Raw genomic sequence first — 27008 nt, 5'->3', positions numbered from 1 at the left:
CTGCTCCACTGCTTGTTTCTCAAATTAAATAAAAATCATCTGTTGAGTATTACAATATGGATAACGCAGTGTGTAAATGACATGATTACAAGGGATCGAACAGTGTCACAATAACAAACACTTGTGTGAGTGTGTGTGCATTCACATAGCACTCTGTTTATGTATCAGCTATGTGGGAAATAATCATTAGAAATGTATGAAGATGATGAGAGCCAGTATGTCTATTTTGGAGCCAAATGAAGTAAATTGTGGTAAAATAGTCCAGTCACTCTACTGTGACAGTGGCTCCCTGCTATTCATAACAGATGCTGAGATTTTATGATCATCTTGATGGCAGATTTTCCTGCTTGAGATAACAACTGACAAGCTGTTACTCTGTATGATTACACAGCCATAAATTAAACCCTGTTAGGTTTTACATGTATCATTATGGGAAGAATTCTAAATGACTTATTTTGTCCACAATTTCATCCTGGTTACTGCTGCTTTTTTTATATACGTACTGCATTAGTGCAGCTACTGTATTTTAAAGCGATTTTCAATGCTGAACATGTATGTTTATCATATGTATTGTTTTGTCTGTCTGTATGAAGGCTAATGCTTAATAGGGAACCATGCTTAATCTTTGCAACAAATAAAATAAAATAAACCTTCCAATCAGATTGTCATGAGAGAAGCCACAGTTAGTGATCATACAGCTGTCAGAGTATTTTTACATATTCAGAGTCATATGACAACAGAACCTGTCAACAATAAAAGCTGCAGGTTACCTGTCAGTGTGTCAGCTACAAAACAGGATAGACTGTACACACGCAATACACTCTCATACACACACGAAGGCAAACACAACATGTGTGTGTGTGTGCTGCTGGATGTGTTGTCAGGCCTCATCAGCAGACTTGTTTTTGAAGTCTTCACTGTTGTCAGGTTACTCATTCATCGGTAATGTGACACCTCATTGTTTAACTCTCCATCTAAACTCCCGAACGATCTGTGTTTTAAAAGTAATTAATGTTCAGGTTTCAGTGCGGCCAGACTGGCGATCAATAAGATTTCCCCAAGAACTGACCGGTGTCAGGGCTCCTCTGCCTTTTCTCGCCACCTCTGGGATAAGAAACTACAGTCTTGTAGCTGTCGACAAGTACAACTGTTCGCTTTTCAACACCCCCGGGCCTGGCCCTCTGAGTACTGCATGTGTGAAGTGAGTGCAGCTAGAAAAGTGCTGGAACATGTGTACACCATGGTGTTTGTTTGTCATAACAGGTTGAACGACCAGTGGGTGGAAGTGGCCGGTGATTTGAGCGCGCTCATTAGGAATTTATGAAGCGCTAAAATGTTTGGTCTCTGGGGAGGGGGGATTGGCAGCTGTCGCACAGGCAGGCAGGCAGGCTGGCGACAGGAGGGGAGAACCCACATTAGCAAGAGAGCAGAGACTGTAGAGATACAGTAGAGCTGTCTGAAATATTTACAGTAGCTGACTGACACTGGCTGTCCACACAATACCACAGTTAAGATTAGCTTTTAAGGACCATACTGTAACTCTTTCTCAGCCATGTCATTGTTCAGTATGGAGTTATCATTTGCAAGTTAGAGTTTTGGTTTGTAGTTGCCCTGCAGGTGTAACTGATATCAGTAAAACAAATGTATTTATGACACATAGACATACTGAGGTGAATAATCATTTGTATTTGTCAGCAGGCCTCATTACAAATCTATTTCTAGACTTCTATCCTCTTCCTTTTAGCATAAATCTGTCATTGTACTTGTCTTTTATTCTTGTATGGACTTAATTAATAATACAGGCCAAGAACAAAGTTTTACAGACCAAGTTAAAAGCTTGATCAAATGTTAATAATTTCCTCAAAAGAGAGAAAGGAAATTACAGCCGATACACATGAAATACATAGGATATACAGTATTTGTTTACAGCATTATACTTGCATCAAAGAGAGACAGAAGACAGACATCACTCACATTCCAGTAGCTCCTTTACATTATCATATTTACTCTGTCTAGTATGTCCATATCCATTTATTGATGTATTGTTTGTGTTCATCTAAAACCAAATAATTTGGTTTTGAGGATTGAGTTAAATTGAACATCTGTTGATATCGTGTCTTTGTCTGAACGCTCATGTTGCTTACCCAGCTGCTGTTTGGTCTAGCCATATTGCAGCATCTCAAGTCATAAATTGTTATTATAACTTATAGGACTGATGGAAAAACTTAACAGACAGGCTGTAAAAGGTGTTTCACACAGACGAATAATCAACAAATGACTTCTTTGCAGAATAATGATAAATAAACCTATTCAATGGTTAGTTGATTGATTCAGTCAGTTACCTGTCTGTCAGAACAGAAGCAACTATGTCATCAGTCATTTGAGCGGAGAGTTGGAATGTAGTTTGAAGTGCAGCAATACAAGAGATGTATAGAAATGTGCTAAAAACAAGGTCTGCGGTTATCTAACTGTTTATTCTCTCCACAACTTGAATAAGGGGAAACTTTAAAAGGCAGTATATGTATTAAACAAGCCCTCCACTCTTCCTTGGGATCCAGCCAGTATACATATCCTGGCTTCCTGCCGGCAGCGTGGGTTGTCCATTACAGCAAAGAGTTGCATTGTCAGTTTTTATCCAGCACAGTAACTTACTACAGGGGAAGTGCATCACATTACATTGACTTGCTTCATTAGTTGAGATGACTTGGAAACATCCTCTGCTGCACACTGTGTAGATAAACATGACAAATTGACTGCATAGCAGCTTTTAGTGGTATTTTTTTAGGCAATATCCGAATTATAAATGTGGAAACTGATTCTCAGTGAGTGTTTGACAATACAGCAACAATATAATTGTTGCAATGATAGATTACTTATCGAGATCCAACCTCTTAGAGATGAACTGTGATGGCTTTTAATTCTGATGAAAGCATAGATGCAAATTAGTTTGTCAAGTGGAAATGTATGGCTGTTTGGCTGTGTGAGAGTAAATACAAAAACAGAGAAGAAAAGATGCAAAATAAAACCTTGAAAACACTGATGTGATATTGTGAACATCACGGCTCACACAATATGACGTAGCCACTTCTATTATACTATTTTTGTTCAGGATGATCACTTAAGCTTGAATAATGATGAGTTTTTACCTCATACGCTTACTAAGAAATGCATCTATTGTTGGAAAATTACCCCTGAAGCTGCTAACAACAAGTATTCACTTCTGAGAACACTGTTGGGTTGTGTTTGCCCTCAGAGCTTTTCAATTGATGTGGAAAAGGATTGTGGATTTTGTGGTGTGTGTGTGTGTTTCTGTGTTGTATACACGTTTTAGAGGAAGGGTGTGGCTACAGATGTGTGTGTTGTGTACTCAGGTCTGGTGCTCTGCTGGTTCACTGCTGCTCTCCCAAAGCTTTGCTGCAATGTGTCTTCATAGACAACAAGAGACACACTCTTCCAAGCTCCCTCAACTGCAGTGAGCACAAACACAACGGTCAACCAGGGAAAAACACGCATGGCCTAAATTCAAAGGAAAACACACCACAGTTGAGGAGATTCAGGATAGCACAACCCAGTTGGAAATAATAGTTATTCTCTTATGTGTTGGGGTTAACAATTATAAGTACAGTTTGACAATTTAATTATTTATCATCTTAAGGCATGCTGTACAATGATCTGGGTTTCATTGGAAGTAAAAAACAATTGCTTTTCTAACATTTTTGTTTCAAATTTCATTTCTCCCTCTGCAGTTTTCTGTGAAGATCTACGTTCCAGCTTATATTTTGTCAATGCATCTGTGCAAGAGGTAGTGTTTGCCAGCACCACAGGGACATCGGTGCCCTGTCCCGCCGCAGGCGTGCCCCCTGTCTCACTGCGCTGGTACCTGGCCACCGGCGAGGAGATCTATGATGTGCCAGGGATCCGCCATGTGCACCCCAATGGCACCCTTCAGATCTTCCACATCCCCCCTTCCAGCTTCAGCAAACTCATCCACGACAACACCTACTATTGCACAGCGGAGAACCCCTCAGGGAGAATCAGGAGCCAAGATGTCCACATTAAGGCGGGTCAGTTTCTCTTCTCATGAATGTGCTTTGTTGAAACCCAAACAGTCACGATCCATTATGAGGAGAAGCTTTTCTGGTAGTAGCGGTTTTCCATCTTGTACTCAACACACCTCTTTGTCCCCTCCTCCCAGTCCTACGAGAGCCCTACACTGTCCGGGTGGAGGACCAGAAAGCCATGAGAGGCAATGTGGCGGTCTTCAAGTGCATTATCCCTGCCTCAGTGGAGGCCTACATCACTGTTGTGTCCTGGGAGAAAGACACAATGTCAATCAACGCTGAAAGTAAGTCATGGCGTCTGTCTCTTCTACAGTAGCTACTGCATGATGTCTGAGAGTTAAAAGTCCACGTGAGCTTGCTTGTAGTTTGATATACAGCAATTGACAATTACAAGTGTTGTCTGACATGTGATGAGTATTGTGACAGCAGAGGTGTTTGTGTTCTGAGTTAAAAGTGTGAAACTTCTGACATGAACCTACACAAAGGACTGGCTTGTGCTGTACTAGCTAGCCAAGCCCACTCTGTGTGTGTATGTGTGTCTGTGTATCCACGTCTGTCTGACCCAATGACAGTGAGGTCCCGCTCCTCTTCCTCTGCCGGTCTTCCACGAGAGCGCAGGCTGCCAGCCGTGTCACTTAGTCTCAGTGTATTGACCCATTTCTCTGGCTGATAGGAAGCACTGCGGCGCTCCGATCATTCAAATCACTTAAATGGAACACTCGCCTGCGTGATTGTTTCCCAGCCCTGGGGGGCAAATTCACTTTATGTGGGGCATTTAGCAAACTCAATAGACAAGAGATAATGTCATTTTGCTTTTGGATGGAGGGCAAATGCTGGCTAGCGACTGTCTCTTTTTTTTGTTGACGTTTCACATTTGCCGACTGAGGCGAAATCGGCCATGTTGAAATCTATAGCAATCTCTTAATTGTCCATAAATGGATTTGCCACAAGCATGTTTTCATATACGGGCATATACAAGGGTTGTGTCGCTGATGGAATGTGCGCTGTAGGGTTTCTCATTTTCAATACATTTGTGTTTGGACTTCTGCATTGTTCAGTTGTTTAACGGTATGGCAGAAAGTTTGAAGTGGATATTTTGGAACACTGGATCTTTTCAGGAAAAAAAAAAAAGTTTCTGCATTGTCAAAACAAAGTATTTATCTTGCGCCGTAGAAATCCGTCCATCTGTAGCCGTCAGCCATGTAAACACTGTCAGAAAAATCATCCAGCCACCAATCCACTGCTCTTCTCCATGCTAAATAATGGATGACGGAAGCCTATGAATCCGTGAGCAAATGGTCTTTATTCACGTCTCAGTGCACGCATCCTACTGACGCACCGTCCATTCCCCTCATCCTCTTGTACACACATTTTAAGTGCACTTTGTGTGTGTGTATCCATGTCTGCGAGTCTATATGCACACTAACCGACATCTCAGCGCGAGATGGCTTAACCCCTCATCTCCATGACCAAGCTTCCAACATTTCAATTTTTAATGAATAAAAATAATATCAACACTTGGACTTAAAACAAAAAACTTTGTGAAATATAGCTTTTCTGTTTCTGACATGAATAATTGACTTAGGCTTTTCAGTTTGGAAGGTGTAGCATGATGTGAAGCATCCGTCAGACAGGCCCTCTGTAAGTCTCACTGGACGTAGACCATTTGGAGATGTTGCAGGGTAGACAAAGCACCACCTAAAGAACCCTGGTGTCCATTAGAAAAGAATAGAAAATTATGATGAAAAATGCATTCAGTCAGGACAAAATGAAAGTAACAGTGCAGTATAGCTGTCTGATATAATGGTTGTATAGTAGTCTGGTGTTTTAACAGAACTACTGCAGAAAGAAGCCGTTTCATGCTCTGCAATTGACTCTTAAATTTTAGTTTTACTGGGGGAAAAAGATAACATCTACTAATGAGGTGAGACAGTTTAATTTTCTAATGTATTTTTATGTGAATCCTCTTGCATTTGTACTGTATCAAGGAGCTTTTTGACAAGTTGATTTGCTTTGGGAACAAGTTTATTTATTTTACTGAGGCGGGTGCATTTTTCTCATTTCCACTCACTTAAAAAACCTCAGTTTTAGCTAATAAAGATGGATATTGTTTTGTGTCCTAACCTGCGCAGCAACTTAACTAAATGTGTGAAAACAATAATTGGGCTGAACTCATTTTAGCCATATCAGTAGAGGTAGACAGATTCTTGGATGTATAAATCACTTTTCTAATAAAATTACTTTAAAACTGTGATTGGAAAACAAGTATTGATACAGAGCTGGTAAATGTTGTGTATTTAAGCAGTGACCAGTTTATCAGCTGTGACTAACTATGAAAGCAGTTGTGTGGTATTTACTACTTGCATCTTTACTGAACAATATAAAATGCTTGCAAACATTCATTTATCTGTGTGAGTATCAAAGCAAGGTGGGGGATGTATCAATTCTAAAGCAGCAAGATGTCCTGACTAAGAGGATTTCAGTTATTGTTTAGAGAGAGGAGCCAATCAGGACCAAGTCTGATTGTTATGGGTTTACCGGTTTACTACAATTTATGCACACAATGGAGGGAAATCTGTCCTTGTATAATTATGTTCATAAAGATGGCCCATCGCCAGGGGGGCAAAGTTGACCCCAACCTAAAGCCGCTCAGATGGTCTGTTGTTGCTGCAACTTACATGAACATTACGAATTTTGTTACTGATTTATTTCACACATTTATTGACATTACAATATTTATATTAGCATGATATAAACTTCTTGTTATATAACTTCATAATCCTATATATGGTCAACCATGGTACAATCAACACAAGCACCAGTGACACATTCATTTCATGACATTAAAGTCCACCTCCACTCAAAATGTGTTTGTCTTTTTGTTTCATCAGTTGGCTGTTTGAGCTTCACTGTGCAGAATGATGTTTGTGCAGAGTTTGTTTTCACATTCATCTGCTGAAAATGGAAAGTTTCTCTGTCTCACTTTAAATCTGAATTTAAGGCATGTGCCTTGGAGCATGATTTGTGATTAGTTTGGAGCCAATCATAGTCCAGTATGCAACTTAGTGTGATGTGGAAACTTGGAGCCTCCAGTGGAAATACACTGAAAATGTCAACTTTGAATGTAAACTTCTGAAATGAATAATATTTGTGTATTAATAGATTCTGGATTGTTTTTTGGAGCTCTTGACAATGTACTTTTTTGTGCAAAAACCACATCAAACACAAATTATTAGTCAACACAGAATATTTTTAGATGTTTTAAAACATGTCTGGTGGTATACTATGCAGGTTTTTCCTAAAAAAAACCCCAAAAAACTGTAGAGACTCATACGAAAGTAATCCTTCTCAATCATTACTTATGACCCACTAGAAGTATGTGGCGGTGTATGTATCTACAGAGACTCTGCACTCGGCTTGTATTTTCTTGTTTTCTGATTATTTTGCTGTGTTCGGGATGCTGCTGGGCATCAACCTTTGGGCAATAGATGTGTAGCCCCCAGCCAATAGCAATACGCAGGGTCTCCGTCTCTCCTCTGCTCCGCTCTGCTCTCTGTCTCTGTGTCATGACAAGAGCTGCAGGTCTGTGTGTCTGCTTGACCGAGGGTGGGGCTGAGCAACACACACGCAGAGCAGAGAGGCCACAGCGGACAGGATGGAGCTCTGCACTCACACAAAATCCGGCAATGCAACACCCTCAGACAGGGTTGTGCGTAGGTGTGGGTGTGTTTATTTGTGCTTTAGAACGTAACCACCATGAATCAATCAGAAAATGACATATAATTTATCTGATTCATGGCTTTGTTCTCACCAGCACCGCTCAATCTCTTCATTCACTCTCTAGCTCACTTGTTGTGCTGGAGAGGAGGGGCCAACTTTGAATGCTGTGTGTTTACAAACACCAACTGACAAATCCTACATAGTATACCTTTAAGTAAACTATGCATCCGTCTGCCGCCTCCCGCTTGACCAGCAGAGCTAATCCTCGTCAAGATGCCAAAGAGTAATCAGAAGTCAGGGCCCAGAAGAAGAGGATTTAAGAGGTCAGTTAGAAATGAAACGAAAGAAGCAGAGATGAGTTGTTTTCCATCTTTAACTCATAGCAGTGATCATTTGTGGTAATGCAGTTAAACACTAAGATTGATTTGCAGTTGTGGTGTACTCATGTGGTTGTGGCAAGATCCGAGACTTGTTCAACAGCAGGCTTATGAGCAGGGGTTGGAAAATCAAAGTAAACATGGAAGCCTCTTGCTTTAGAAACAGGACTGCAATTTCACTGTTGCTGTGTTCTTCCCTCTTGTTTACGGTCATAAAGAACAATTTACCTTTACTACATTTTGTGCATCTTGATCTAACAATGAAAGATATATATGTATACAGAAACATGTTGGTGTGTGTTGAGCTTGTGCTGAGAAACGTAGAGGAGGAAGTGTTTGTTGGGGTGTGTGTAGGTGTTGGTGAAGGGTCCTGTTGTCTGGTAGATGTCCTAAATTACTAATGGCTGACTTGCTTTTAAAATACTGTAGCAAGTAGCACTCTCCGCTATCAAAAGAAAGGCCCAGATGATCATTGCGTTCGAGTGATTAGCAAGAAAATAAAAGAAAATGGTTTCAATCTGTGGGAAATGTGAAACCTTTTGGAGCAATACCTGGTGGACTCACGTGTACGTCCTCCTGTAGGGTTGCTTTTAAGGATGTGTTGTGATGGACTGTGGCTGGCTGCGGCTGTGTTGCTGTGCAGGGCCATTCCCCAGGTGCAGCCTGTGCTGCAGTCACTGAGGAGGCCTTGTAGTCATTTGCCTCGGCCTGATGCTGCCTGCTCTGCATTCAGCAGCAGTAGGGCCGAGAGGGGGGCGACCCCCCAGCACTACTGCAGAGAGTCACACACACACACACACACACACACACACACACACACACACACACACAAGCGGGGGCTCCTTTTCATTCAGCACACGAGCTAAGCACAAGGGCCGTCGGCCATCACACAGATTCTCTTTGCTCTGCTCAGCCCTCCCTCACCTCTCCTGCGTCTCAATCTTTTCTTTTCTTTTTTGCTCACATTCCCTCTTTTCTCTCTGTTTCTATCATTTTCTCATTCACACATATAAGAGCTATTAAACAGGTAGACATGCCTTTAACATCTTAACATCATATTTCCTCCACAACATTGAAAATGAACACTAAAAATCACAAGTTACCCAGTTCATATCTCATATTAACTATCAATTAGTGCTGCTGGGTTGAGCAGCATGTAGACACAGTTGTTTAAGGATATTGCAGATTGCTCTAACACTTTCAGTCTGGCCATTTGCTGAGCCATCTTGTGCGTTTCACAGTTTCTTTCATGTTTGTTGACATTTGGGATGTGCGTCGGAGTTATTTCTGCAGCCAGTCTCTATCCCTGCAGCCGTTGCCGAGAGGGAGAAGAGCCAGCCACACTATGTCGGTTTAATTGGCTGTGTATAATGGGCCTTTGAAGTAAATATCAAGAGTTACTATCAAAAGGCTGCTGGACGTTATCATGTGTTTCCACAGTGCCCACTGTTTCTCCTCCACTCCTCCTCCTCCATTTCAAGGCAGCTACAAAGCCGGGTTGGTATGGAGGCATGTAAATGTGTGTGAGTCTCGGGTCGTGTGGTTGATGGCAGTTGATGTGAGGAAAACCTGTGCTGACCTGTTTGTTTAAAATCCTCTTTGTCACTATAGACACAGTCAGTGAACCCTGTGATGTCCTTGGTGGAAGGTGTGTTTGGCCACACTGTTAAAAATGTAAATCAGTTTCAGAACATAATTGTGTCCTATACATTTAATAACAGTAAATTAAGGTTATGTATGTCAGTTTAAATTGTGTATTTTTAGAGGGATGGTGACTTTTCTGAATCACTGCTGCCCTACTGTAAACAACCTACATTACTTTATTGTAATAAAACGGCATATATATGCACAATCAACATGAACATGATGTAATCCTCTTTATATTGCCTCTTTTTGCTGTCTGTTTTGGTTTTCTTCTTCTCTGGAGTCTGTTTGAGCAGTGTCTGAGACAGACGGCCGTTTGTTTAGTTTTAGCCATTTCTCCATGTTGCTAATGCTACGGTAAAAAAAACCCAAACAGTTCCTCTTCTTTGTATGTGTGTTTGTTTGCAGCTACATTTCAAGTGCCGCATACCGAAACCTTGCAAGTCAGCGAGTTTTCCGCAACATGTTCCTGCAAATGTTTCACAATGAAAGCTTTGTTAAGAAATGAAGGGTTTCTGTCCATTGAAACACTAGAGGCCTTTTAATTCACACAGATACAGGAAGTGTTGAGTTTGTATTAACGGCGTAATGCAGTGACTTCAACAGGGAAAACAGGAGCGGATCAAAACAAGGCTTCGTACTAAAATATGACCAATCATTTTTTATCAAACAGAGGGAATTAGAAACAAAGGCCTGCCTCTAATAAAGGCTTTCTGCAGTAAATAAAGGGCACTATTTGAGGAAGTACCACATGTCTGTAAAGGTCTTTTTAAAATATATATTTTATTAGCTCACCGACCCCTTGCAATTAAACCATGGCCCATTAGAAACAATGGCCTAGAGGATAGAATGGGGGTTAATCATTTGCTACATACTGTGTGTTGTAGCCTACAGGTAGTGTGGTATAATGAATGTGTTTTGTTGGGAGCAGCCTTGCAGCTCACTCGCTGTCGGGTTTTGCCCTTTTCTTAGAACGCTATGTAGGAAGCGCAGCCATTGGCGCAGCACAACCTTGAGCTGGCGGCTGGGGTGGGTGGGTAATGGTTTTACTGGTCCCTGTGTGATGGGGATGTAGAGGGAGAAGAAGGGGTGGGAGGGTGGGGGGGGGAGAGAGAGGATAACTAACTCTCTCCCTCTCCATCCCTGCCTCGCTCTGTCGACAGGCAGGGTTGGGACTCTTACGTGTGACAGGCTGGATGTAGAGTCTTTTTCCAGCATTCGTCATTCTGTCTGCCCATGATTGGCTGGAGTATTGTTATTCACACAGAAAAATGGGTCAGGTGGCCTGTGGAGAATGGAGTGTTTGTACGGACGGACGGACGGACAGCACAAACAAACGTACACGCACCCACATCCACACGCATACCTACACATGCATCCCACACAGAGCAGGATTATACTCGGCAGCGGAGCAGCGCTGGCAGATAAATAACAGATAAATGAAAATAAATCCAGGTTGTGTGGTGAGCGTCTCTCTCATCTTGAATTCACTGTGTCCTCTCTCACAAGCCGCAAGCTGGTTCTTTCCTCACACCCAGTGGCAGGAGCTTAGCGAGATAAATAAAGGGTTGCACTGAAGGAGGAAAAAAAAATGGGAAGAAAATCAATACCTGTGTGCATGAATCTGGCTGCAGCTGCCACAAAGCATTATGGGAACATGAAGGGTAGATGCACTCGGGCTGGGCAGCGTGCAGGCAGCATGCTAAGCCATAAGGCTAAAGAAACTAGAGACACACTGAGCTCTATGAAAACATGACATCTTACTTTAAAAAATGTAATGGTAACAATCAGTAAATAGATAGATAGATACAAGTTTAGTATGTTATATTTTAGATATTTTTAATATTATATCATGCTTTTTATAAATTTGGGCAGCTGCAGTAACGGTTTATAAATCTGAGTTTGTCGTACAGTCCTAATCTGTTTTTAAGAAAAAATAGAGTATGATAATAATCATTTTATTTGCATAACACTTTTCAAAATAAAGTTACAAAGTGCTTTACAAAAAGATATGAAATCAAGACAATGTTTGGATCAGAGTGAAATAAAACAAAATAAAATGTAGTGCTATATTATGACTACATTTAGAGTACATGTGTGAATTTAAGTGAGTCAATTATGTAATAATTGTAATTGTCCACCTCTCCAAAAAAAAAAAAAGCTTAATAATAGTTATTCTTCATGTATTGGGAATCCAGACTGGTATCAGGACTGAGTCAGGCCCTACATTCCGGTGTAAAATGTTATGCATGCTTCGTTACATCATTTAAGGTGGAAAACATGAGTGCAGATATGAGTATGCGGTTATAATAGCATGCTTATTGATGTGTTACCATCATGTCACAAGTGTCCAGCAACACTGTGAAATATTACCATTAGATTATGCTCTGTGTGCTCACTACATCTCTCTCCACACACTGCTGCTCCAGTCGTAGCCTGAGACTGACAGAGATATTAATTAAATTGGCTGATGCCCTTTCTCTCGCTTTACTGCGCTGGTGCTGCAATGATCACACTCCCACCTCCGTACTGTGCTGTTTGCTCACCAATAACCGCAATTTGTTCTTTATTAAACTCTCGGGGCTAGGAACAATTAAGGTGTGAGCTGGAGGTGGTGGTGTATGTGTATGTGTATGTGTATGTGTGTGTGTGGGTACGCATGCGTATATTTGAGCGCAGGCAGGAGGAGGAGGAGGAGGAGGAGGAGGAGGAGGGTCGGGGGAGAGATACTAAACACTCCTTAATCTTTGATAAACAGTGAAGTCTCCTTTGTGCCGCTGCAGTTTGGCACATCTTCTCCAGGCTGCTCAGCGCTGTGCTGGGCTAGCTCGTGGCTGCTGCCTCCGCGGCTCCCGGACCTGGATGGAAGCCAGGTCATGTGTGGCTCCCTGCCAAGATACAGATTAGCTATAAGCGCAACATGAGCTAATCGTGGAAGGAGCCACCAATTAATTGGCACTTAGACGTTCTGTCGACTGTATGGATTTGGGGCTGGACGTTATCAACAGATCAAAGTGATTGGCGTGGATGTCACTGGCGGTTAGATGTATATTCACATGTCACATATAGGGGGAAAAAAGATTTGTTGTGTGTGTGTGCATGTATGCTAAATCTTTTTTTTTTTTTTATGATAAGGCCCTGAAGCACAAGCCTGAATGTTGGATATTAAACTGCTGAGAGAGCCGGGCCAGGCTGTGTGTATTTGAGTTTGTGTGTTTGTTTGATGGGATCTTAGTCCCCAGAGATCATTTCCTGTCTGGGTGGGAGGAGAGAACATGATATGTATGATGCATCCAGGCCTAAACATCTGAGGAACGCAAGGTGATATAAGTTGCAGTTTTGGTGCAGAAACAATGAACATTGTACTCAGTTCTACACGGCAGAGACAGTAATTGGTCATTATGGGACAGTGATTTTCAGGTATTTGAGCAATCATCTTCTATGTGAGATCATCAGAGAGAGCCAGACACAAAAAAAAAGAGAGAGAGAGAAATGAAAATCAGACTCAGCGCTGGTGGATGTGGAGGACAGCTAGATGAGTGTCAGTCACAACTCTGGAGGAACGCTTGTGTTGCTGCCTGCTGAGCGCTGTACGTGATTACTCTCTGTCAGCGATAAAGAAAAAAAAAGAGAAAGGTGATCCCCACCTCTCCATCTCATCCATGTTTAACCCGCTGTACTTTGATGTCAAGGAAAATTTAGGAAAAAAATACACAAAATGATTTGCAGGGAAAACCTTTGACTGGCAACAAAGACCGCTTGAAATCGCAGCATCTGTGGAGAAACCTGCAGAGAGGTTGATGTGCATATAAACGTCTGTGTGTGTGTGTGTTAGAGAGACAGAGGGGAAGAGGAAAAAAGTATTGGTGTGTGTGTGTGTTGGTGTGTAGGAGGAGGAAAAAGGGGGGAGTTGGCTGTGAATGGTTGCTCTTATCGCGTGCATGCAGCTGCTGCAGTGTCTTTGAGAGACAGAGGGGCTGTCCATGCATGCCACTCACTCTGCCTATTCACAGCCTCCCGCCCTCCCTACATCCCTCTCTCTCTCTCTCTCTCTCTTTCTATCTCCGTCGGTGCTGCATTCTCCGTCAAGGAAGTGAGCGCAAGAAAAAGGGGGGAAAAAAAAAAAATCATGACTTGAGCTTTAATGCAGACTCATGGTGTACCGGCCCTCAGTTTCACATCCTCGTGCTGATTCTTATAACAAGGGACAGGCAAGAAATGAAATGTCATCGGACATCACAGCATCACCTTAACTGATGTGTGATTGTTCGTGCGGATGTACATCGGTGTCCCCCCCCCCCCCCTTTGTTGACACGGACATTCGAACGTTTCAATAAATCATGCTGCAAATGCTCAGCGGGCCCCGAATGTGGTGTTTGCTCTTATTATCATGTTATCCAGAGATTTTGTTTCTGTCCTGCAACACGCATGCAGAAGTAAACATTCAGTTGAATCAGTAGTAGGGCTCCAACTAACGATTATTTTCATTATCAATTAATCTGTTGATTATAAGCAATCGATTAATCTAGTAATGGTTGCAGCTCTAATCAGTAGATTATTTCTGCTTGCTTGAATGTAGGATGCATCGCAAAAGAATTTAATGTGCAGATTTAAGCACAGATGTGAAGACAGAGGTACCAACCTTAACTGTCCCCACAAGTCAGTCAGAAGATAACAGCGATGAAGATTTCTCCCCCTGCTACACAATGCTAATCAAAACTTGGAATAATGAAGTGAATTCATTCAGTTGGGAGCCAGTGCCAGTACAAAGGTGCCCAGTGGAAAGGTATTTCCAAGATGACCCGCCATGGGAAATCACTTTGATAGATGGACGTCTCGGGCAGCTGGGGAAGTGATATCCCCCAAGCAATGCATGCTGCATGCAGAGTGCATTGTGGGATTTGTAACTCCCTCCCTCCTCACCCATCTTTAGCCCAGGTGCCCTGTCATGTATCGCTACACTCCCGCAGCAGTATTTTTTCAAGCTGTGATATGTAACCTTGAGTCTGATCAAGGAGTGGAGCAGCAGATGGTGAGAGAGGATGATTAAGAATCAGTTTGGGCCGGGAAGATCTGGGAAGCCTGGATAAAGACAGTTCATGTGTTTATTCAAGGTGCTTTTGAAGAGAGATTTTTTTTTTTTGTTATCTAGTATTATTTCATTGTTTCAGTATTAATTTAGCAACTGAAAAATTAAAAAAAATATATTTTGTGTTCATTACATTCATTTAGCTGGAGTAAATTGAAAGCTGTTTATAATTAGATAAGCTATTAAGATTTCAATAAATTTAAATAAATAACATTCAAATAAATAACATTTAAAACTAACTAAATAAAATTGTTTTTGACTATAGTAGATAAATATTTTACAAAAAATATGAAAAGCAAATTTGTTACATATTCAAGGCCCAAAAGAAATGCTGCACATTTTCAGTTATTCAAAAATGGAAGATTCATTTGATTTATTTACATTTAGTTTAAACCAAAAAAAATAATGCTGATAATATTTTAGGAATGCATTAAATCATTTCAGTTTTCATTTAATAAAGTGAAACATAAAACAGATTGATCAGATTTATATTTGTTGTAGAAGTACTACTATTACAAGACTTTAAATGCAAGGTTCAAAATTATACAGCATTTCGTTAAAGATATATTTATATGTTTGAACTTAATGAATGGCTTAAAAGACTTTAATTCTGCATACAATCTCCATCTAGTGAAAACAATAAAAGAGAATTTATGCTTTACATTATTTTGTCCAAGGTGAGGAAACCTAATTTTTCAGAAATGCTTGCATAATCCTTTAGTTCCACTCGGCAACTATAGAGAAAGATACAATACCGAGGGAGTCTGTGTAAAAATAATTCACAAGACAAAGAAATTAAACTGATAAGTAAACGCATGAAGGGTCCTTTGCATAAGCCGAGTTAATCCATAATGCAGAATAAAGAATGAATTGTCTAAAAATATCTGACTGCCTTCAGAAAGCTGAGGAAACATGTTTAATTAGCATGTTAGGTGTTTCTACTCTCTCTGCAGCCGTCATAAATAATATCACTATCACAGGTTTTATGTAAAGATATGAGTGCAGAAAAAAAAAATATTAAATGCTGGTAAAATCAAACAATTTCTGTTACATTCATGTATGAAGACAACAGAAGTGAATGTTCTTGTGTGTGTGTGTGGTGTATCGGACGAGCAGTGATGAACCCCACATAGATTTTTCTCTTGCATACAGTAAATAGTCATGTTGTTGCTGAGGGCCTGAGTTGACGCTGTCAGCTCCGCCTGATTGGCTGAAGCTTACTATGACTCGTCATGCGCTTGGCCAATACAGTTTGCTCGGGCTCTTTTTTTTTTTTTTTCCCCCCCACCCTAAATAAATTGCCTAGAGAAATTGAACAAAAAAATTTAGAGAAAGGGAGAGAGCCTTTCATCTAATTGAGAAGCTCATATTAGCTGTGGTGGGAAGATAAGCTCCTCTCTCTCTCAGCAGCTATTAAGCTCACTGTATGTTAGCCAGTTTCTTCTTCTTTTTTTTTTTTTTTGTACACTTTAGCTTGATTTCTTTTAAGCTTTCACCTCCTGTACGCTCGGTGTTAGGAAGGTTTCAAGTTTGTATGTGGAGTTTACCGGCGTGTGTTTTGTCTTTGTGTGTCCCAGGTGTGTGTGACATGCTGCTGTTCCTGCACATGCACACATGCACAGCGCTCCAAAATGGAGACCGGATCATGTGACCTTGTGCAGCCATTTAGTCAGGGAAAGACACACACAAACACACACATACACATTTTCCTCATTTCATCAGCTTTGTTGACTGTTTTTCAAATACATTTGTGCACCGTCTTGCACTTGTAAGATGACATTCTTATATTCATGCAACCATGAAATCTATGAAAAAGAAATTCTGATGTATTTCCTTTTCTAAATAAAGAAATGAAATAACTGAATGAGACTGTGAAAAACAATCTTTTACTTATAAATGTAACTATTAAATTCAGTAAATTAAAAAAATCAATGTGCGTCGTTCTCAGCATACGTGAGTGACCATCACAAGTGTGTCATGCATCAACTAATGTGTCCCAACATATGTTCTAATTGACATTGTAGATAAACCTCTGCTTGGATTTATCTTGTGGTCTGATTCTTGGGGTGTTGGTCCTGATTACATTGTGTCTTCTAGTGCCTTGATCCCTTTAGCCCCCAAACCAGGATTACATTGTGGAAATGTAATCCTGGTTTGGCGGCCCGAGGGAGGTCACTGTAGCCCCCAAATGTCTTGGTGTGACGGTGATTCTGCGGGTCTTGCTTGTGTGTGTGTGTGTGGGAGGGGTGAGGGGGGGTGGGGGGGTGGGGGGGTTGGGAGGGAGGGGTAAAGCAATCAAGTGGTGTTATAGTGGCGATTTGTTAATCTTCTCTCAATAAGAGTGAGGAAAGAGGGAGACCGGTAAAAGGTTCGCTCTATCTAGGCTGCTGCTGCTGCTGCTGCTGCTGCTGCTGCTCTGGCTTACTGCCTCTTTTCAGTCCAAGGCAGCCATTTTGTGTCAGCCAGTCTGTGTTGCTGGAACAGTGCTGGTTCTCAGTTTACATTGAAAAGATAAGCTGATCAGGAAAAACAAAGCACGAGTCTTTTCTGACTCCTAACCAAGGCTTTTTTTTTCAGCTTGGAAAGAGAACATTTAATGAAATGATGCATTATTAATGTGGTAAAGGCCCTTTGGATACAAGACGCAGTGATGTCGAATGCTTGGGTTGTATCAGTCTAGATTCAGGAGTTGTTTGATTAAGGAAAACATGAGGTGTATTGAAACAGTTGCGATCCATGTGTCTTTTGAATTCACTGTGACAAAGCAGCCTAAAAACAAGCAGCGACAGTAGCAAGTCTAGTTTGAGCCGCAGGGTAAAGAAGGTCCATGTTAGTAAGCTTTCCCCTCTGCACACACACACACACACACACACACACACACCTGTCCTCTCTAGAGTCCAGTGCACCGCTCATCAGCCACAACCACTCTCCTGGAGCTCAAATAGTTCCTTATCTGTGTGAAAATGGCTGTGTACTAGCAGTGTTGTGTGCCTGTGTAGGGCCTGAGCAAACACAGCGTCTATGGAAGTGATCAGTCGGCCCATTCAAGGAGGCCTCATAATGGCCAGCTTCTTCCAGCCTTGTTTGCTCGGTGTTTTGTGGCTTTGCCGTCTGGCAGATGGGCCATCAGGGATTATACCTGCTAATGAAGAGAGGTGGAAGAGGGTGGGGAGGGGGGGAGCAGGGGGGGTTTGAAGGTTTATTACAAGTTATGATGTGACCACGTGGAGGACAGGCCACTGACGATGCTATAGGTCCTCCATTAAACTTCTCACGCAAGGACAGATTCTGGTAAACAGTGCTGTGTATATTAGAGTGTATTTGAGATTTTCAGGCTGTTAACTGTATAGTTTAGAGAATTATTACTTTCATTAACTTGTGTTGGTAGGGGTTATGGTTAGGGTTAGCAAATTTGAACAACGTATTCTTTCTAAATTTCTTCAACAACATGGAGGCAAATGTTGTTTGGACACTGAAATAATTATGAATTTATGACACAAATTCAGAAAACTAAATTGTCCAAGCTTTCTCCACTTTTATGTTGGTGTTTTTAGACAGTTTTCTATTTCCTAGCACATAATTCATCCCTGGTTGACTGCTCGGTGCTCACAGCAGCAGCTGCAGCAGACTCACTGTGTAGGTGTGGGTGGGGGGCTGAGTGGTTTTTTTTTTTTGGTCATTGAGGTTATAACGGGGTGTCCTGGGGCCCACAGATCCTTACTGGACAGACAATGACCAGCCCCTCCAGCGTGATTATACAAGCCGTATGTCCAGACAGGATGGCCTAATCCCTGACACCCCACCACCACCACACCCGTTCGCACACACACAAACACTCCCCCCTCCCTCTCCACCCCTTAACATATGGAGATGGGAGGAATTAGCGCAGTGGAAGAAAATAAATGAGTTAAAGCAGCCAGCAGCTTATATCCCACAATATTTGTTCTTGGGTGACCCGTCTGTGAGTTTCTTAGGAGTGATGCAGTCGTGGAGGAACATCTCTGCTCCTTATTTTTTCTTCTTTCCGTTCAGCATATCCAAAAGCTTTGAATCAACCTCAACCTGGATGACTGAGAATCTTCACAGACATTTTTCCCGTCAGCAACAAATAACAGAAAAACACCGGGCCATTTTACATACAAATGCGCACTTTAGTTTGATTAAATTCACAAGTGCTTAATAAGAATGTATTTGACTGATTAGGGATGGACACAGGCAGAGAGGTGTTGTGTACATTTTTTTTTGTTTTTGGGACCAAACCACCCTGAGAGCCACAATTTGACCCCGACGGGCTCCTCGTGTGACCCCACCAATACGCCCCACCCCACATTCAGCCCAGATCTTGTTAAATAGGATTATGCTGGCTACCTGCCATTCAGTGGCTTGGACAGGACCTCTTATCTCCTGTCTTCAGATGGCTGCCAAGAACAACATAATGCAGAACGACCTACATTAAACAATGCCACATGCAGCTTTTATACTGGACCTGTATTTTGTGGTCAGTGTAGGTATTGTCTTCTGTGTGCTGATTAGGGTGCAGGTTACCAGGCCACTTACATGTCTAATTGATTGGCCGCATGCTAAAAGGCATTCAAGCTCAAGCCAATTAAACGTTTTGATGTCATGTGTAGATATGTGTGTCTTGTACAGGTTCTTGCGGAGCTGTGTGCATGTTTGCATTTTAAACTACATCTTAATTCCCCTGCCCTTGCACTCCTCCCTTTACTCGAATACACCAGGTTTTTCCATGTGTTTAGCAGGACGGGGCCCTGCAAGAGACCTCTGCAGGCTAGAGAGAGCAGTGGAGTCCATGTCCTCCAAAGCACATGTGACATGTCTAGAGCTCCCTCCCATACTCTCCCTCGAAGCAGGGACACCAATTCTGCGGCGTAAGAGGCTTTGTGGCCAAATCCCCAGTTGATCTTCATAAAGTTTGTGTCTTACAATTAAGTGCAGATGGTTTGCAGCTGGTTGTAAGGCTAGTAAATAACTTGGGCCTCTATTTTCGCCAGGGATTTGGTGGGGTAATCCCTCTCTCTGACAGTTTACCAGATTCAAATCAGTCCAGGCTTTGCTTTCCTTCCTCCACTTCTTCAACCGTTTTCTCTCTGCCTATCCCCCTCACTCCATCAAAAGCTCTTTATCCTCATTTGAATATGCGATCATTTAGAGGAAGCACACACATGACATGACTATAGGGGTGTGGGCGATGGAAGAATCTCAGTCGTTACCCCTTAAAACCCCTTTCAATCTGAGAGGTCCATAGTGTAGGTTGGAATTAGTGTTTACTTGACTACGGACATGCTGAGAAATCTTCCATCCAAACAAATCTTTCTTGTCATACTGTTTGTCCACAAAATACATGAATATGTTACAGTTGCTCTTCTTTGTCTGATGAACAGAAGCTCTATAAAGCAAACTACATTTTAAAAAATGGTTATCAGAAACTTAAAAAGAAAATTGGGACATCCTTTCCTGTAAATGTTCTGTAGCTGAAGTTAGAGTCTGTTCAAAAAAAACAAAAACGGTTTTATAAACTGTATCTTCAACGTCATGTCCTAGAAGTTACGTTTATATACTAGTGAATAGTTTTTCCAATTACATTGCTTTGACAAACATATAATTGCTGTCTGGATTACGCTCACAGCAGGCAATGTTTTTTCAAATGAATGAAGCGCTACATTTATGAACCACACTGAAGTTGGAGGGAGGAGTTTGATGTGGTTGGTGGATGGATGGATTCACATCCTGAGTCCTGTGTGTGGTTAAGTAGGTTTATGCAACAAAAGCAATTTGGTTCAAGTTAGTGAAAGATTGTGGTTTCAGTTACAAACACGTCATGTCTTGTGCTTCAAGTCACTGCAGACTTTTTTCTGTAAACTAAACTGAAGCTGCAACAATTAGTTGACTAATCAATTTTTAATCAACAGAAATGTTTTTGTCATTACCAAAAATGCCAAATATTCTGTGGCTTCAGCCTGTCAAATGTGAGGACTTCTGCTTTATGTAACCATACATAAAATATCTTTAGGTTTTGGACTGTTTGTCAGACAAAACAAGTAAATTGAGGACATCACTGCGAATGCTGAGAAATTGTGAATGCCAGTTTTTTTTCTTGTTAAACATTTTATAGACTAATAAATAATTCATCAATAATGAAAACAATCATTAGTTTCAGCCCAACTGTAGCCACTACAAGCAGATATTGTACTGCAAGAATGGATATTGTGGCAGATAAAAAATTGTCACTGAACATTTTACTCAGACGTTCAGTAAAAACATTTTTTACAAGATTCATTAATTAACAACATTTTCTCTTTATGTTGACAGAAAATGTAATTCAGGTGGCATTACTGATATATTATGCTCTTTATTATAGCAACTGTTGTCAACTGAAAAAAACAGAAGTACTGAATGACATTATCAGTATTGCTTAGCATTCCACCGCGTCTTCATAGCTTATATAATGCATGTCAGTATGCATAGAGGACCCCTGTTAAGCAGATCTGTCTCCTGGGACGTTGCCGGGGCCCAGAGGAAGACAAACCTTAATGAGGACATAGTTACAGCACTCACACATCCTGAAAGAGCTGTGATCATCGCCAGGTAAAAAGCAAACGCTCCCTAGGTAACAGCTTGACCCTGCTGCTCCTTGTTTCCCCATCCTGCCATTCCTATTATTCAAATATATTTATATATTTATATCATTATTTATCCTCTGTAGGTGGAGGGACCCAGCACAGCAACACCTCATCTGCATAAGACAGTAGCTAACTGCCCTAGTAGCCCCTCGGGATATGAACAGATGGAAGTGTTTAGCAACCTTACCCACCTACCCCTCCCACCCCAAAACACACACGCACACAAACACAAGTACTAAAACCCACACACACACACCTCCTCCACCTCTTCTTCCCCACCTCTCCTCCACCCTTTTTTCTCCCTGCGCACCCCTACCGCGTGCTACCCCCTGCCAAATGTTCAGTTAACCTGTCAGTTCTCATTGCCCAAATTTCAAGATGCCATATGCCTCGCTCTGACTTCTAACCCTCCGCCGCCCTTCTTCCCTCGCTTCCTTCATGGTGACATGAAAGTCCCCCTTGAAACATGAGGATGTCTCTTCTCCGCTGTTTGATTCAGAACGCCTGGCTGAGATCACAGCGATTGCGAGCGTAGCTTGTCTTGTATAATAAAAGCAGTCACTTAGTGTTACACAGCACAGTGGGAGCGCATTTACCACACCACCATTGATGAGACTTTTGATGATCTACCTGGGTAAATGCTACAAATAACTTAGGATGAAAATAAGGAAGAGACAAATGACGGACGTGTACAACATCTAACACCGAGCTCATGTGGCCTCATCAGCTGGTTGATGAATGGAAATGTTTCATTTCTCGCCGAGATTGACTGATTGTTCAAACGAGTGTACAATAAACTGAGCGGCCCCTGTGCTATGATATCTAATAACTGTCTCCCCTGTGAGCTTTGGCAGTCCTGTCCAGTGAATTCCAGGCCATTTGCCCTTGCACAGAGGGCAGCTCCCAGCAGGCCTGGCCATAGTGACAGTTTGTTGTTGTTTATAAGGTCATCCCCACCATAGGGGGCAGCATATTCATTACACCCACCCCATGGCTCTGTTTGTCTCTGGCAGTCTGTTTCTCTGTGGGCTCCTGTCATAAGGTCAGAGGGTACTTACTATCATCCACTTCTTGTCTTCACAACAGGCCAGGAAAGTCATAATGCCTTTGGAAAGAGTTCAAAGGTTAATTGGCTTCATTTAAACTAAAATGGCAAGTTTATATCGAGAAATGCAGCAACATCAGTAATAGTCCAGTTGCATGCAGATGGAGCAGGAATCCACTAGATTGTTGCAGTCATTTACAATTAAGTCATAGTGTACACAAGTGTGAAGAATATTTTATTAATTTTAATGCTCAAATCCACAACTAGCATTGATTGTAAAATTCAATCTGAGCATCACCTGCAATAGACTGAAGCGTGCAGTGTTCTGAAAGAGAATCAGAGAGAGAGAGAGATATAGAGTAAGGAAGTGTCTGGGAGTGGGAGCAGCAAGCTAAGTGAGGTTGTTAGTAGGAAGCGCTGACAGTCCAATCCAGCACAGCGACCATTCAAAAGACAGCTCCTTTTGTTTCTGCCTCCCTTTCTTCTGCCAGGGTAGAAAAAGAGGGTGAATCTCTCTGTGTGCAGTAACCCACTGACACCTCCCTCTGATCTGCCTCCTGCACTCTACCTCCTCCACCGCCGCCAATCCCCCCCACCCCTCCTACACCCCACCACATCCCCTCACCAGCACTCTCCACCTCCTCTCCCTCTCTCTCTTTCTCTCTCTCTCTCTCTCTCTCTCTCTCTCTCTCTCTCTCTCTCTCTATCTCTCTCTCTCTCCCTCCCTCCCTATGCATATGCCTTTGCCCAAGAGTCACTCTCCTGGTTGCCACAGTAACTAGCTCACCTCTATCTCTCCCTCTTTCTCCCTCTCACAATGCACCTAAACAGGAGAATCTGTCTCAGTCTGAGAGACAGAGAGAAGGGAAATTGGGGGGGAGGCATATTTGAGAAAGAGTGCTGTTTCACAATTGTCTTCTTTTCTACAATCCTTATCTACGCACGCACCACAGAGCAGACCAGGCAAGGCACGAGGAAAAGAACGAGGGAAATAACAAACAGGAGGGAATAAAGACATGAAATAATAGGGAATTCTGAGAAAGAATACCAGGAGGACACATGTACAAAGCGAGCGCTCCCAGAATGACAACCTCCTTTTTGTTTTTTTGTTTTTTTTTTTGCTCTTACATTTACAGCACCAGTAGCGCCACTGCTAACCAGCATTCTCCACCTGCTCCAGCCATATTCCCCCATCCCCCCTCTTCCACATCAGTCCTCCCACCTCCTTCATCCCCCTCTCCTCTGCCTTGTCGCCTGTGAGTGGCAGTCAGGTGGTGGTGGTGGTGTTGGAGAGTCTGCCCATTCTTTACAGCATCGTTGCAGGTGTCTCTCCCTCAGACAAGACCAGTTATTCAGCACCTGAACGCTCTCCCTGTCTATCTGTCTGTCTGTCTCTGTGCCCAATGCCCAATTACACTCTCATTACCTCCTAATTACCCCGGACACAGCAACTGGTAGCACAATCAGAAAGAGAGCAGAATGTAAATCAGTTGCATTCGTTCTGACATTATTTGTGGTACTTTTTTTTTTTTTTTTCCACTGGGTGGTGGCATGTTAAATGCTCCCCTGGTGATTGTGGTAATTTAGAGCAATATGGTAATAGGGGTGCTGATGGCTATTTCTCCTCTCACCAGCCGCTGTTTTTGTCCTTTCATGAGCTGTTGTCGGCCAAATTACATTGAAGGTTTAATTGGGTATTTTAGATCACGGGCATCACAATTGATGAATGGTAAAAATCATCTCAGTGATCATCGATTATCACTTTTTAGAGCATGCATCATAAATTAGCCCATCATCGGCTTATGCTGTTTTATTCATATATTCATATTCACATTACTCTTGATGGCTCAGTCTGTGATCTGTGCGCTATTTTTTTACGTCAGCAATTTTGTAAACAAAGGCATAAAATCTCCTTTTTTATGACCTTTTATTTATAGTTATTGAGATTTTTTTTTCAGTTATAAAACAACACTTGAATTATATTGTGAATATGAGTGTGGTCAGAAATGTGCTTATTGAGGTGCCTTGAAAGACACAAAAATTTAATTTGATCTTTGGAACCAAATTTCAAAATCCAGTGTCTATATATCAGTACTCATATATGAAGTTACAAATTTAATGCACACACTATGTTTGGCTTGAAAATGAGTAACAACTGATCATTAAGAAGAAATCGTTTTTAGTAGTAGTTTATTAGATGTAAGTCATTTATACAGTTCAGAGGAAACATATTAATTAGAGCTAGACTGATAAATTGGCTGGGCGGTTATATCCGCTGATATTATCTTATTGCAAATACAGTAATAAAAGTATATTCCAGACAATAAGTAACAAGAAATTGCAGCACATATGCCAAATATATGTTTGATGTCATTTATAAAATGTATCTCCATGACATAGCTTGAGAGCACTGACAGAATGTTTAATTTTTACCTGTAAAATGTCTTGCACACTACATATCTTGGTCACAATTCTTTAACAACCAAATTATTGTATGTAAAATGTTTATGTTTGTGTCAAAAAATGAATACAATTTTTAAGCTCAAATATTGATATTGATATCAGCCTTAAAAATCCAGAAAGGCTTTGGCTCTAATCCTAATAATGAGTCTTTTCTTACTTTCAAATAAGATTCTGTTGCTTGTCATGTTTTTTGCTGATAATGATGAATAACAGAATAGCCACACTTTTCTCTATGCTCTATGCAGCAGAGTGATCTGTGGTAGTAGCAGCAGGTGTAGGTGGACTGTGATGTACTGTATATTTATTGATTTTGATTGCTACCTCCATTCTGCCTCCAAATGACATTTTCTACCCAGAAATAGAGGAAGTGTTAGTTTATAATTAGAATGTAGAAACATACAGCATCATTGAAAATGACTCTGCTTGTCTTTGTCCCTCCTTTGGCTGCTTCAGTGCATGTTCCCTCCATCTCAGAAGACCTTCCTAATCTGTTCAAGTTTCTTTCAGAGTATGCTGATTTGAAAGGTTTTTACTAAACAAAGTGCAACCATTCTGCCCACCCATCAAAGCTGTAATTGCACAGTTGATCTTTTGCCAGACGTTACTCTCCTCCTGGTTGAAGGCTGCACACCTTTATGAGTCCAAAAAAAAAGTAGCCATGGAAAAATACTCTGAAGAATCCCCTGCTACTGGATTAATTTATCCTTCATCTTTTCTTGTTCCTTCCAGCTTTTTCTTTGTGGATAAGAAAGACTGGTCCCTCAAGCCTTGAGCAGCTTACAGAAACCAAATAGAGACTTCAACACAGACCCCAACTATTCGGTGTAATAGGACACATCCAAGTCTTCTAACTGTTGCTTTAGGATTTTACCTCCTCATCAACGGAGAAAAAAATGTCATGTTTTCACTCCATCCATGTTTTATCATCTCGCAGTGTCGTACCCAGACAGATCCAGCCAAAGCCCCACTGGTGGTGAATGTGCCACAACCAATCTAAGATATTTGTGTTTTTTCTTGGGTTGGGACATAAAAGATTTTTAGCACTGACTTAGCAAGCCACTGACTAACTTTACCACTAGCACCACCATGACATAGATTTTTTTGTTCCGTAGTAAAATGTCTCAAGAACTATTGTATGAATTGCCATGGAACATAGTACACAGATGTTGTATCCTAACGAGTTTGAGGATCCAAAAAGTAAGTGTTGGAATGTTAACATGCTAAACTAAGATGGTGAACATGGTAAACATTATACCTGCTAAACATCAGCATGTTAGTGTTGTCAATGTAAGCATGTTAGCATGCTGATTGCATTTAGCTCACAGCACTGCTGTCAGAGCTGCTAGCAAATGCAAGAGTTCAAAAAGTTAAACATACCCTGTGGAGTTTAAGACCTCCAGTACAATAGCACTATGGAGCAGTTTTTTTATGAGTGGGTCTCATGCACATGGAGGAACAACTTTTGTTTATTTAAAAAAAAACTCCACAGTGCCCCTTATTCCAAAAAACAATGATCCTTCTTTTGAGTGTCCATCCATCCATCCATCGCTCCTCCACCCGTGCAGGCTGGTGTCTGGTGTTTATGGGCTTCCTCAGCGGGCGGGGTTGTTTAACGAGGGCAGGGGGACAGTGTGGCACTAATTGCGCCGTGTGATTTATACGAGACTGGGACCAGGCAGGAACACAGGCAGACGATGGTACTCTGAGAGCAGCTGCTTCGCCCAATATTTACTTAACCCTCCGCTGGCGGGCCTGGCACCAGTGCCACTGACGATGGGTCTATGGGGAGTAATTTCACTGGTTAGTATTATGTATAGCAGAAGGGTTGAGTTCATGTTTGAGGACTGGCTGAAAGTGGGGGGGTGTGTGCCGTATGGGAAGGTAGATTGAACCAATTAGAAGGAAGAATGTGATTGGTCTCCTGACAATTTGGCTATCCAGGAGGAATTGTTGCTAGGTGATATAATT

The 27008-nt window shown here is 41.6% G+C and overlaps 1 protein-coding gene across 3 annotated transcripts in view; it reads left to right on the top strand.

Moving 5' to 3' along the window:
• The window catches only part of dscama (Down syndrome cell adhesion molecule a), a 92610-nt gene that overhangs the window by 16740 nt on the left and 48862 nt on the right, over positions 1-27008 (top strand). For all 3 annotated transcript variants that reach the window (XM_042430489.1, XM_042430488.1, XM_042430490.1), the window contains exons 2-3: positions 3747-4064; positions 4196-4345. In XM_042430489.1, the coding sequence (XP_042286423.1) occupies positions 3747-4064; positions 4196-4345 (468 nt within the window). The remainder of the gene's footprint in view (positions 1-3746; positions 4065-4195; positions 4346-27008) is intronic.

Source organism: Thunnus maccoyii, chromosome 13 (assembly GCF_910596095.1).
Source record: "Thunnus maccoyii chromosome 13, fThuMac1.1, whole genome shotgun sequence".
In the NCBI taxonomy this organism is placed as follows: Eukaryota; Metazoa; Chordata; class Actinopteri; order Scombriformes; family Scombridae; genus Thunnus; species Thunnus maccoyii.
Note: the sequence above shows the minus strand (reverse complement) of the source record. Positions and strands in the feature narration are given on the sequence as shown.